This window comes from Myxocyprinus asiaticus, chromosome 16, assembly GCF_019703515.2.
Source record: "Myxocyprinus asiaticus isolate MX2 ecotype Aquarium Trade chromosome 16, UBuf_Myxa_2, whole genome shotgun sequence".
NCBI classification, from domain to species: domain Eukaryota; kingdom Metazoa; phylum Chordata; class Actinopteri; order Cypriniformes; family Catostomidae; genus Myxocyprinus; species Myxocyprinus asiaticus.
Genome location: NC_059359.1, coordinates 47,684,606 through 47,698,939, shown reverse-complemented (window position 1 = coordinate 47,698,939; position 14,334 = coordinate 47,684,606). Strand labels below are relative to the sequence as shown.

At 37.6% G+C, this 14,334-nt stretch overlaps 2 protein-coding genes across 3 annotated transcripts in view; both read left to right on the top strand.

Annotated features, from left to right (window-relative positions):
• The first annotated feature begins 4,174 nt into the window (after window positions 1-4,174).
• Window positions 4,175-5,871, top strand: LOC127453891 (popeye domain-containing protein 3-like). Its single transcript, XM_051720648.1, has 3 exons — window positions 4,175-4,800; window positions 4,895-5,003; window positions 5,079-5,871. Exons 1-3 carry the CDS (start codon window positions 4,268-4,270, stop codon window positions 5,370-5,372), a joined length of 936 nt encoding a protein of 311 aa, XP_051576608.1. The 5' UTR covers window positions 4,175-4,267; the 3' UTR covers window positions 5,373-5,871.
• A 4,148-nt stretch (window positions 5,872-10,019) lies between these two features.
• The window catches only part of bves (blood vessel epicardial substance), a 36,543-nt gene continuing 32,228 nt past the window's right edge, over window positions 10,020-14,334 (top strand). For both annotated transcript variants that reach the window (XM_051720639.1, XM_051720640.1), the window contains exons 1-2: window positions 10,020-10,152; window positions 12,368-12,584. In XM_051720639.1, the coding sequence (XP_051576599.1) occupies window positions 12,383-12,584 (202 nt within the window). In that variant the 5' untranslated portion in view covers window positions 10,020-10,152; window positions 12,368-12,382. The remainder of the gene's footprint in view (window positions 10,153-12,367; window positions 12,585-14,334) is intronic.

Below are 14,334 nucleotides of genomic sequence, written 5' to 3'. Positions count from 1 at the left end.
GGGGGGCTTACACACTTTTGCTTCACTATGATCAAGGAATAAGTCCATCAATAGATTAAAGTTTCCTACCAATATTATATCATGAGGGGTGCCAGTGGCTTGCAACATCCCTTCAAGATCTATAAAAAAGCCCTGATCATCAGCATTAGGCGCATAAATATTAGCCAAAATCAAACTTTTCCCCTGCATTTTTGCTAAAACAATAATGACTCTTCCTAATTTATCTTTAATCTGTTTGAGACATTTGAATTGTAGATGCTTACTTATCAGTGTAATGACTCCCCTGCTCTTACTTGAGCCAGCACTAAAGAAAACATGTCCACTCGATATCTTAACATCATATCTTCCTGTGGGGAAATATGCGTTTCTTGAAGAAACACTATATCATATTTCTTATGTTTAAGAAGAGAAATAACTTTCCTTCTTTTTATGGGGTGCCCCAATCCATTCACATTCCACATGGAGAGAGACAATCCACTCATACTAACATTTGACATTTTGACATATTAGAAAAAATAGATTATGTGTCAAAAATAAAATTATAAAGACCACATTCCACATTAGTGCAAGAATCAAACCCCAAACTTCCCCCCAAACCAAATAAACAGAAAAAAGTGCACATTAACCCCGCGCACAACAGCGCCAACCGGTGTCCATCCCTTTTAACTCAAACAGTCCATGTATGCCTACAAGAGCCCCCGCGACAACTTTGCCATCGGATTGCTCAAGTCCGGTGTTTCTATACAAATTTTGTGAGACAGAATTACACAACAGAAGATACTCTATAAAACAAACTCCAGCCAATAGGCAGGATAAACACAAAGAACGTGTAGATTCATCCACATAACTGTCCCGAAGGTGTGTTCCTCCACAAAACAAACTCCAGCCGCTAGGCAGAACCAGCACAAAAAGAAACAAAAAAGGCACTCAATTTCCTTGGACAGTCAAGTGAATGTTGAGTGAGTCAGGCTCACTTGGTTGCGACGTGAGTACCACAAAATGACTTAATCAGTCCACTGACTTTATGAAGTACATGGCTTTCTGGGGACATGTAAATACTAATTATTGATTATCTTTGACAATTATTAACTATTGCTAATAACCAAACCCACTCCTGAATGAAGCACTCAACAGGAGAAAGATGCCCAAAATCGTGCCACCCCGCCCCAAGCTCGCAAGATCGCCATGGGAGAGAGGTGCCCCAAATCGTGCCACCCCGCACAAAGCTTGCAAGATCGCGATCGTGAAAGGTGCCCCGAGTTTTTCCTGACAGGCCAATCAGCCTTGAAGGCTCTATATGGTTAGGATTATGGATGTTCACAATGCATTCATACATTCTGAACAAACATAAGATAACCATGATCACCAGTATAGGTACACCATGACACAGGATCGTCTCAGTGGTCTTGAGAAAATAAGTAGCAACCATGTGATTGCTGTGCAGAAATGACAAATTCATTGATGATTTTGCATCAATAAAAACTAGGAGAGAAGGGTTACGTTTTAAATTAGGAATTAAGTGTAATAGCACAAGCAGCAATCTGTAAGAATTCTGCTATTTTCTTTATTTTTTGACTCTAAAATTTTATTGAGGAATTTAAGTTATGTATATGTACATGTTAATATGATTTCCAATAATATATATATATATATATATATATATATATATATATATATATATACACATTATTAGTGCCCGACCAATTTATCGGCTGGCCAATATTATCAGCCAATATCGGCGTATATGTTTTCCGATATGCGCAGATATGAAAACTTGGGGTGATTTAAAATAGTGTCATAACGTAGTTTGTCCAGCAGAGCACGCTCCAACTCCATTGTTTATAGAGCTGAGCTGACGTGGTTCTGCAGACAGTGTGGTGTTAAGTGGTGCAGAGTTAAGTGGTGTCATCACAGTAAATTGCTAACTAGCTTGTGAAATACATACTGGAAATTTAATAAACAATGACCCCATCATTTTCCCTTTTCAATATAACTAATATAACGTTAACCCTGTCCCTGACAACAACATCACTCATGTTTATCGCATCTGTTTTCTTTGTTAGCCAGCTATAATTTGTCAGTGCAGTCAGTAATGTAGCAGATTGAAAGGTAAACATCAGAGCATCTTTTTGCAGCTCAGCAGACAACGGTGTGGTGGTGGATTGTGTCTGTTGAGTGTTGATTTCACACTACGTTGTTACCTAGTTGGAGAGACGCAATGCTGGAAAGTAAATAAAGATCTTTTAAAATAGTACAAATCTTTTACTCTCCGTGACAACAAGCTTATAGCTAACTAGCTAACCACGTAGCTACTTTCATACCTTGTCAGCGGAGTGAAAGCTAATGTGTAAACATGTTTTCACCAAACTGTTTTGTTCAGGATTTGCAGTTTGGTACCCCCTTCAACCAATCCATTCCAGTCGTTGCATTTACAAAATGTAATATTTAAAAGTCTGGTTTTCTGGGGCCTGTGTGGCTCAGCGAGTATTGATGCTGACTACCACCCCTGGAGACGTGAGTTCGAATCCAGGGCATGCTGAGTGACTCCAGCCAGGTCTCCTAAGCAGGCGGTTGCTAGGGAGGGTAGAGTCACATGGGGTAACCTCCTCGTGGTCGTGATTAGTGGTTCTCACTCTCAATGGGGCGTGTGGTAAGTTGTGCATGGATCGCAGAGAGTAGCATGAGCCTCCACGTGCTGTGAGTCTCCGCGGTGTCATGCACAGGGAGCCACGTGATAAGATGCACGGATTGATGGTCTCAGAAGTGGAGGCAACTGAGACTTGTCCTCCGCCACCCGGATTGAGGTGAGTAACCACGCCACCACGAGGACCTACTAAGTAGTGGGAATTGGGCATTTCAAATTGGTAGAAAAGGGGATAAAAAATTTTAAAAAGTCTGGTTTTCCACCATTGCAAGTTTCCCCTGTACTTGTATAGCAGAATACAGTGTAACATAGCTGCCACTGTTTATCTCTCGACTCGGCAAGCGTAAATGCTTCTTGTTTTACAACCTGACCCTAATTGACTGGCAGAATTAAAATAGTCAGCATTTGACTGATACTAAACAGTACTGATGTTTATTAAGCTATTTATTTTATTTGACTTTATTCTTTATTTTAATAGTCAGCATTTGACTGATACTAAACATACAGTACTGATGATTATTTAGCTATTTATTGTATTTTTATTTATTCTTTATTTAAATGGTCAGCCACTGACTGATACTAAACAGCACTACTGATATTTATTCAGCTATTTATTTTATTTTTATTTATTCTTTATTTAAATGGTCAGCCATTGACTGATACTAAACATACAGTACTGATTTTTATTTAGCTATAATTTTAATGTATTCTTTATTTAAATGGTCTGCAACTGACAGATACTGAACATACAGTACTGATGTTTATTTAGCTATTTATTTTATTTGAATTTATTCTTTATTTTATTGGTCAGCAACTGACAGATACTGAACATACAGTACTGATGTTATTAAGCTATTTATTGTATTTTTATTTATTCTTTATTTTCTCAGTGTTCATTTCTAGAATTTGTTGACAATGTATAATAATAATGTCAAATATTCTTTGATAAAAATATTTGTTTAAGAAAGCAGCCTTCTGAGTACATTTGCATAGTCATATCAGTGCAAAATCGGTGCACAATCCACATAGAAAAGGTCTGTTTTCATTCCAGCTCAAAAATTAACTATATCGGCCACCATATCGGTAATCTGTGAATTTTCCCTCTCTAAAATCGGTCTCAAAAATCCCATATCGGTCGGGCTTTAATATTAAATTCTCTCATCATTTACTCACAGTCGTGCCATTCTAGAAACATGGCTTACTTTCTTTTGCAGAAGACAATCCATAAAACAGTGGTTAAATCCATGTCTTCAGAAGTGATATGATAGGTGTGGGTGAGAAACATTAACATTCATGGATTGTGTACTTCTTTCACTTGTGTTCAGCAAAAAGAACAAATTCATACACATCCGGGGTGTCATGAGAGTTGAGTAAATGATGAGAATTTTCATTTTTTTGGCGAACTATCCCTTTTATTTATTTTGTGTGTTGAAGCATAGTTCCATAATAAGTAATACAAAATTTTGTGGGGGTTGTTAAGGGGGGCGCCACGGATCTGCCTAGGGCACCAAGTAAGCCAGAACTGCCACTGTCTCTCCTGACTGTTCGCAATGAGCTGTCAGTGCGCAGGATCTTGACACACACATTTCTTTGTAAACGCTGCATTTATGAGCTGAAATATATATGTTAATATACTCTTCTGCTTCTGGTCGATTACTCTCATCGATTATGGATCCATCGACTCATCTGAATTTAAATTTGAGCGAATACCCGGTGTGCTCCGAATGGAGAGAACATCCCGAAGGATCAATATTTCATCTCGCCCATATATTACTTGTTTTAGGATTCATGGGAGGTAGCGGCTTTTATGGATTGCTGTACATGTTCTGTTTTTTAACGCTCGGGTTTTTCTGTTACTCGATCTGGTCGTGGTCCGATCCCTGCACAACGGACTCGTTTTCATGGACTTTTGCGCTTTTCGTCTTGTGTTCGGCGCAAGTTGTCCACGTGTCATACCGCCTGCGAAGTGTCACGTTTGATAAGGAGTTCCAAGATCTCTACGATTATATGTTCAAAAAGCTGGGAGTGTCTTTGACACACTTTGGAAAGATCGTGGAATGCTGTGAGGGGGATATCCATACTATTGAGAAAGACCACTGCTTCGCCATGGAGGGCAAAACCTCCATCGACAAACTGTCAGTTCTCCTCTCAGGCAGGTGAGTGAGTGAGTGAGTGGACACCTGTCACTTGTAATAGCCCATGTAAGGTTTGTTATGTGTGATTAAACTGAACAAATACACTTCGTTTCAGAATACGGGTGACGGTTAACGGGGAGTTTTTGCACTACATCTACCCCTTTCAGTTCCTGGATTCACCCGAGTGGGATTCTCTCAGACCATCGGAAGAGGGCTTTTTTCAGGTAAAATTATGGGGGGGTGGTCAGCATATACAGTATGCTATACGTTGAAATAATGCGTTGATTGTTTTATTCCAGGTGACCTTACGCGCAGATAATCGTTGTCGGTATGTGGCTTGGAGACGCAAGAAACTCTATCTGATGTTCGCGCAGCACCGCTACCTCGCCAAGATCTTCGCGCTGCTGGTGCGCAACGACATCACGGAGAAGCTCTTCTCTCTGAACGACAAGGCATTCGACAGCCGCGGGTTCCGCTATGATCTCCGGTTACCGAGCTTCTGCCAAGGGCCGGAGCCAGAAATAGAAAGCACATGTGAATCCCGGCCAGTTCTGGAACAGAGTGCGACGAAGCAAGCGGAAAGAGACTGCTGAGAATCACTGAACTTTCTGATTGGGACTCCGAACTGTATTACCAAGAAGTCTTAATTGATACGTAATGCTCCTTATTTATTTTTTTGTCATGTATTTTTCTATTTTCTAGTGCTTTATATTTAACCCTAGAATGCAACTATAGCCCCATTCAATGCATATGTGAGTCAAAGACCTAGGTGAAATCTAGATTTCTTTATAAAACTTCTTATTTTTCAGGGGAAATTAACTGTAATGATACATTTATTTCGAATTTTCATTTTTAAGTGTACTTTTGGGTGACTGTAAAAAAGGCTGCATAAAAGTAATGTGAGCAATTTTCACGTCTGCCAATAAATTATAAAATGTTTCAACAACCCTACACAAACACAAGTACAATAGACTGGGATCAAAAGTTGTTATTGTTTTGTTTCTTTTTTAGATATTTAGTTACAAACTTGTAAAACGACAACCTTATGTGCCATGATGCTGTATGACACTAAACTATTTCTATGTCTCTCCATGAAGCTGTATTTTGTTGTCCAGAGTGGTGAGGTTTACAGAATAAAGAAAAGTTGCAGGTTCAAACACATTAAAAAGTGGTCTAGCTATTAACATTTTGCCCTTGCTCTGAACTGGCATCTAACCTCAGGTTGCTACATGTGGACTGTCTGTAACAGGCAAAAGGTCATGCACTTTAGATAAAAGCATCAGCTGAATGACAGCTTGCTGCATTTGCATACTACAGATAAATATGAAACTGAAAATGATATTTTACATATATTTAATTACATTACAAGAAAAATGAATACAATGTATTACAAGTGTAATACCAGTGTTAACTGCATTGAATACTATAGTAAACACACTTATGCATTCTAGGGGTAGTGATGCAAATAAATACATTTTAAAAAAAAGTCAATTTAATTATAAAAAATTCAGTTTACATGGTCAAAGACACCTCAGTTGAGGATTACCTGGAGTGTCCGATCAAAAGACCACTTCATTAAAAAAAGTAATAGAAGGACATGTCAGTTTTTGACCCACTTATGCATTTTAGGGATAAATTTAAGATTCAATGTCTTTTTTTTTTTCCGGTCGCAAAATGTGTCAAGATTAAAAAAAAAAAAAAAAAAATCTTCTAATTGAATGATGATGGAGCAACATAATTTGTGTGAAATATATATATATGTATGTGTGTGTGTGTGTGTGTGTGTGTGTGTGTGTGTGTGTGTGTGTGTGAATGAATGAATGAATGAATGTTGCATTTATATAGCGCTTTTCTGACACTACACTCAAGGCACTTTACACAGTGTACAGGGGACTCTTCTCAAACACCACCAGTGTGCAGCATCCACCAGGATGATACGACAGCAGCCATAGTGCGCCAGTACACTCACCACACACCAGCTATTGGTGGAGAGGAGAGAGTAGAGTGATACAGCCAATTAATGGATGGGGAATATTAGGGATAAGGGCCAATGGGGGAATTTGGCCAGGACACCGGGGTTACACCCCTACTTTTTATGAGAAGTGCTCTGGGATTTTTAATGACCACAGAGAGTCAGGACCTCAGTTTAATGTCTCATCCGAAAGACAGGGAGAAGGAGGTGTGACGAGGAGGAGGAGGGCGTGGCCGGGCCGTAAGGGTGCATGGCCAACGCTGATTCAACTAATCAGCGGGAGAGAGAGATAAAAGGGAGCCGGAGAAGCCAGTTAGGGAGAGGGGGCCTTTTACACCCCACTTGTATAAGACAACATTTGTCAACTTGCAAATATTTCTAAGACAGCAAGATGCTTTTTTGAGTTAAAGGTGCACTCCGCGATTCCTGAGAAACACTGTTGATATTCGAACTCAACTGCCAAAACAAACAAACCCCTCCCTTCATTGCACCTTTGGAAGCCCCCCCCCCACCCCCACCCCCCCAAAATTCATGCACGGGCATTGCCAAGGGAAGGACAGTAACAGTTTGGTTTGCTGACCCAAAGAACCACCCCCTGTTGCTGATTGGCTGGAGTAGTGTTGTGTGGATCGGTCCAATCCACTTTGTTTTTGTCCAGTTTACAGAGCCAGGGCTGTGTACAAATACTCAAACTTGTCTTGTCATATGGTCTACTGTTATGATGTCTTTATACTGAACCTTTAATAGTGCTTGATAGTATTTGTCCTTTATAAAGCTCGACAGCTCCTGCTCATAAACTGTTATTCTATGGAACAGAGCTGCTTAAAATATCTATTTTTATGTTTGAAGAAAAAGTAACAGCATATGGGTTTTGAACAACATAAGGGTGAGTAAATGAGTGAGTAAAAGTACATTTTCCATTTTTAGGTAAACTACTCCTTTAACTGGTGGCTCATCCTCAAAATAATATGGTCTCTTTTAAAAGAAGACTCTTAGGAGATGCTGTACAAAATTCAGAATTAATTAAAGACAAGAAATTATTTAGAAAATCTTAAATTGATTTTAAATTATTACCTAATAATATCTGCATTAAGAATAACACGGTCAATAGAAGTCACAAGTCTTACCATGTTCTAATTTTAATCTGAGGGTGACAATAATGCTCTACATTGTGTTTTTTATAGATAGTTTTCTTAGACAATGTCTCTTCAAAAACCTGCCAGATTACCACATTTATTCAATTCCTTTACAACTCCCTTGTGTTTGTCCCATCACCTTCCCACTATGTTTTGACTGTTAAACTACACTTCCCATGATGCACCTTGTTGATCACACACACCTGTTCCCAATCCTCTCTGATCTGTGTTCCCAGCTGTTCCTTATGTCTTTAGTTCCCATTTGTATATATAGCCCTCATGTTTCCCTTAGTCTTTGTCAGTTTGTGTTAGTTTGTTTCTTTGTTAGTTAGTCAGTCTGTTTTGTGTATTATGTTATTTTAGCCAGCAAACTGCTGTTATGTTTGATTTCCCTTTTGCTCCAGTGTTTTAGTTTCATCTTAGTTTCCTCTTCTTTGTCTTGAGTTCCTTAATAAGTGTTCTGCAATTGGATCAACACTCTCTCGTCTCATCCTTCCTAGTTACGTAACAAATGTAAACACATTCGCTCTTTGTCTTGAGCCTGATTTGCTGAAAACTACTCTGTTAATGTTTTCACATTCACAGCTATGAATTGGCTATCTCAAATGATGTTGACGAGCGGTGTTAGACTACTGAGCATGCTAAAAATGTAAAACATTATTTTTAACCAATATGTTGTTCCTGCAACAACTTAATGACAATTAGACAGCGATGCTTAATGGGCTGCAGCAGAACAGCAACAAGGATATCAGTAAAGTGGGGGGGGGGCAATCTGGCCCTATCGGATTATTGGAGGGGACTTGTCCAGGTTGTCCTCCTCAAATTGTATTGTGGTTATGGCCATAGATATTGCACAAGATAACCTCATGGATCTGGAATATTTTGCAGTTCATGGTGACAAATAGGTGTTTAAGAAAGTGTCGCGTTAGGTTTTTATTTATTTAATTTTTTTTCAATTTAGTGTTTTGGGAGAAAATAAAATAAAAAGTGCCATTTACCCCAGGGGGATTTGAGTCCTGTTGTATACCCTATGTCTACGCTTATGTTACTATAATAATACAATGTATACACTGTCCCCCAAAAAGTATATGGACACTTAGCACACTTAAAACTGTATGAATGCTGTTGCATTTGCAAACAAATGATGCTGGAGCTTTTCTCAGAACTAACTTCACCAATGATTTTTAGAGACATGTCTTGTTCATTTTAGTGGATGAAGTCAGTTCATGACAGAGTAACTGTCGCAGGTTGAGTTCAGCACATTCACTAGTGTATGGACATGTTCCACTAACATTTGTAAACTACATGTTGTCTGAATATTTTTTGTCTGTACTCTGAACAATTGTATATCTATTGTTTTATTATTTTAAACCTAACAGACTTCATTTTGTGAAATGTTTTTTGAAAAATGTGTTTGTGCTGTCTTTAAAATAAATGCAACTTTTTTCATTTTGTGTCGAACATTTCACAAGTTTGATATTTTGACAAATAATGCGATGCAATTAATCATTTTTATAAGTGTGACTTTTATAAGTGTATCCATTGTATTTCTGGATCATACACATTGTTTTTTACAAATAGAAGAATTATTATAAATTAGACAGCATTTATTCAGATGTGGCACTTTCAGAATCAGAATGAGCTTTATTGCCAAGTACGCTTACACATACAAGGAATTTGTCTTGGTGACAGGACTTTCAGGCTCCCTCAAGAAAACTTAAATGAAATGGTGTTTCCCTACACCACTCAATATGTAATATCATCCAAAACTCTTCCAGAAACCATTAACTATGCTAACCTGAAAATGCTCTTATGCTTTACATGTGTGTATAATTTGTAAGCTATGGATAGCCTACACAAACTAAATGTTAATACAACTTTTTAATTCGTTAACACTGATTTCAGTTCAATATTGATATAAGCGTGGTGGGGGTGGAGAGGTTAAACTTGAAGACTTGGAATCGATCGACAAACAAGCCAAACAAAGTTTAACCTCTAGATACGACCGGTGGACTCCGAGCACAACTCTCATTATGAGCGTCTTCAGCTTCACTCTGCTCATGAATGTCTCCCTCTAGCGGTGTAATGGTGTCAGTGCGCAGAGGAGTGGCCGCTCGGTTTGTGCCCATTTTAAGTCAATGCCTGTCATCTGGCTGGAATGCGCTCCTCACACACTGTCTCAACTCAACCACACGCGTCTGTTATCTTCTTTCTTCACAGTTCTGCTCACAGCGAATATAACTGCTTTAATCGACAGCGTTGGTGGTGAGTACACAATGTTATTATAATCAAGCTGGATATCAATGATGAGGCTCAAGTAGTTCAAACCTTCAATATGATGCCACACTCAGAGTGCAATAATAGATCAATCATGAAGCAGTGCCTGTGGTCTCTATAGAAAGTTTATTTTAGGTTAGTGTCTGCGTCGCTGGGATTATTTTCTGTGGAGCATTGGTGGATTTTTCACTTGCAGTCCGAATGTAGAAATGAATGAATTCAGTTGAGAATCAGTGTAGATGACAGGTAAACTCATAACGATAAAGTTGGTATTTGCAGCACCTTATAAGCAGACCCATGGTTCACTGGAGATTAAAAAGTTCTATAGGTTCTTCAGAACAGTGTACTGGTTCCTAGTTCTTTAAAGCAACAGACGCACATAGATGTGTGTTTTTATATATATACAACGTTCTTTATGGAACTAGAACAGTTTTTCCAATGATATCAGAGTATAAAACCCTTTTAGTTAGTTCTTACTGGAACCTTTGTTTTTAAGAGCTTAATTAACAAATGCAAATACTGGAAGTCTGTTTTCACCACATTAAAAACAAATGTGTTTTAGTACGTCATAATTGTGAGAAACATGTTTCTTAGATAAAAAGTCACTCGAGATAAAAAAAATAAATAAATAAAAAAATCACAATTATGAAATGAAGTAAAAATGATCAGATACTAAATCAAATATGAGACTAAATGTTATAATTCTGAGATAAAAAAAAGTCAATTATGAGATATTAAGTGATATTTATGACATAAAAATCAATTATGAGATAAAAAAGTCAAAACTATTAAATGGTAAAGCATAATTATGAGATATTAAATTATATTTATGTCATAAAAAGTCATAATTATGAGATACAAAAGTCACATTTTTGAGATTGTAAATCATAGTTATACAGTTCTAAATCATAATTATGAGACACTTAGTCATAATAACGAGATAAGAAGTCACAATTATTAGATATTAAATTATATTTGTCATAAAAATTGTACGTTTAAGATACTAAGTCATATTTATGAAAGAAAAATTAGCATTGTAAGTATGAGATAAAAAGTCAAAATAATAAGATAGCAAGTCATAATTACGAGATACTAAGTCATAAACATGAGATAAAAAGCAAATATTATTACATTCAAATGTCATATTTATGACAGAAAAAGTCATTTGAGATAAAAAAAAAAATTAAAAAAATCCCAATTACAATATAGTCAAAATTATGAGATACTAAATCAAATATGAGATTAAAAGTCATAATTATGAGATATAAGAGTTGAAATGTTGAGATTGTAAATCATAATTATACAATTAAAAACATGATTACAGTATGAGATACTGAGTCATAATTGTGAGATATTAAGTGAAAATGTCATAAAAAGTCATACTGTAAGTATGAGATAAAAAAATCAAAATAATGAGATTCTAATTCATAAATATGAGATAAAAAGTCATAATTATTAGATTCAAAGTCAAATTTAAGACAGAAAAGTCAATTGAGATAAAAGGTTGCAATTATGAAATAAAGTCCAAATTATGAGGGAGTAAATCATAAATATGAGATTAAAAGTCATAATTATGAGATATTAAGTCACATTTATGTCACAAAACTTCATAATTATGAGATAAATTGTAAATCATAATTATTCTATTAAAAATCATAATTTTGAGATACTAAGTCATAATTACGAGATAAAATTGACAATGATTTTTTCTCATTGCATAGAATCATAGTGGCCTAATGATTTGTGAACACATTGAGGAAGTACTGCTGCTCCCTATACGCATATAACACAGTCTGTGTAGGGCACCAACTCCCGAGGGTGGCACCAGAAACTCCACCGGCTGCTCTTACTCAGACGTTATACATTATATTACCCGATAGCAGTCGCGGAACACAGATAATCGCCTCGTGCTCGCACTTTCACACCACACCTTTGTATCTCATAAGTATGGCATTTAATCTGGTAAACGACTTATTATCTCACATTTCTGATTTTGAATCTAATAATTACGACTTTTTATCTCATAAATATGAATAAGTATCTCATAAAGTTGACTTACCAAAGCACAATATTATTCCATGTGGCATAAATGGGCTTCCATTTCTTGTTGATATGGACAATGATAAAGTTCAGTACCTTTGCTTTACTTATGAGTGAAGTGGCAGTTCTAACAGTTTTACTCTTTGGATTCTTTCCCCATCAGCTTAAACACCTCAGAATGTCAGAGAATTATAACATAACACCATCTCCTCCGAACTCCAGTGATTCAGGGTTGGAGGCAAACATCACAATATGTCAGGACTGGGAAAAGGCCCATCACCTGCTGTTCCACCTGGCCAACCTGAGTCTGGGTCTGGGTTTCCTCATCCCAACTACAATAGGCCTCCATATGATCTTCCTCAGACTGCTGCTGATGACAGGTACAGAGCGCCCTCTAATGCTCAGCAGAACAGATACATGTTACAATATGTAGGAGTTTGTTTCATTTCTTAACCTGGCTTGATAAACTCCAAGATGAAGTTAAAACATTGCTTTTTCATAGGTCATGATTTTTCATGGTCGTAAGAAAATGTCATGCAACTTCAAATTCAAATAATTAGAAATAAGAGATGTAAAAATTTAGAGGATATGTTTTTCAGCTCACTGCAGAACTAGTTTTAACCCTTGTGCTGTGTTCCTTATTGGTGCCAGTCCTTGTGTTCCCAGGTCAAAAGGAACGACTGGTTTAAATGGTTTATGAATCTCACATAATCATTATCTTATCATTAAATATTGCATTAGATCTTTTTTTCCTACTTGATTTCTAATAACCAGAACAGGTTTTTTACCTCTTTTTGGAATTTATTGACAATAGGCCTAAGTTACCTGAGCAAATGCAACTAAATTGTTGTGTTAAAAAACTTTATTTATTGATTGTTTTGACTATATAAAAAATATTCACAAAATTTTCTGTACTATTTATCACACAATTATTATTTTAATGTTGTTTTGATATTTAACAAATAAGTTTGCTTTGACACTTGTATTTTTAAAAAAATGGCACATATATTTTTACTCTGTGAGAATGTGAAAGTTCCCAAAACACATTGTTATAATTTTTCTAATATTCTTTTGTTCCTATGGAGCAGAGGTGGGTAGTAACATGCTACATTTACTCCGTTACATTTACTTGAGTAACTTTTTGGAGAAAATTTACTTTTAAGGGTAGGTTTAATGCTGGGTACTTTTTTTGGGGGGGGGGGGGTTCCCTTTTTTCTCCCAATTTGGAATGCCCAATTCCCAATGTGCTCTAAGTCCTCGTGGTCACATAGTGATTCGCCTCAGTCCGGGCGGCGGAGGACGAATCCCAGTTGCCTCCGCGTCTGAGACAGTCAATCTGCACATCTTATCACGTGGCTTGTCGAGCGCGTTGCCACGGAGACATAGTGCGTGTGGAGGCTTCACGCCATCCACTGCGGCAACCACGCTCAATTCACCATGCGCCCCACCGAGAACAAACCACATTATAGCGACCACGAGGAGGTTACCCCATGTGACTCTACCCTCCCTAGCAACCGGGCCAATTTGGTTGCTTAGGAGACCTGGCTGGAGTCACTCAGCACACCCTGGGATTCAATGCTGGGTACTTTTGACTCTTACTCAAGTGAAATTTTAATGACAAAAAGGTACTTTTACTTCATTACAATGGGGGACGTTACTGTTGTTGTCATGGATCCATCTGACCCTTCTGCCACATTCACTCAACCTTCGCTCTCTCCTGATAACTAATCACCTGCACCTGTCTCTCATCACCGCGTCAATCAGCTCCTCTACTTAAACCCCATTCTACTGTCAATCATTGTCTGGTCTCGACAAAGAATTCAGACTCACTTACCTGGGCCTCCAAGGAACTTCCTCGTAAGATTCTGAGTAATTCCTCTCCACTCCAGCGATCCCAATCTCCTGACGATTCCTCTACTCCAACGATCCCGATATCATCCTTTCCTACGTAAGCACCCAGTTGTACAATCGCCACCTTAAGAATATCCCACTCCTGAATTATCCCAGTCCTTCTTCACAGCTCGTCACTACACGTCTGAACCATATTGCCTGATTACTATTCACCTGTTGGTTTCTGTTTTTTTTTGTGTTGCAATAAACTCCTGCCGTTGGGTTCAACACCATCTCCGA

Bases quoted from the DNA above. Each gene is read 5' to 3' on its own strand.
- LOC127453891 (XM_051720648.1), top strand. From the start codon at position 4,268: ATGTTAATATACTCTTCTGCTTCTGGTCGATTACTCTCATCGATTATG. The intron at 4,801-4,894 runs GTGAGTGAGTGA...ACTTCGTTTCAG, and splicing joins TCAGTTCTCCTCTCAGGCAG to AATACGGGTGACGGTTAACG. The intron at 5,004-5,078 runs GTAAAATTATGG...GTTTTATTCCAG, and splicing joins CGGAAGAGGGCTTTTTTCAG to GTGACCTTACGCGCAGATAA.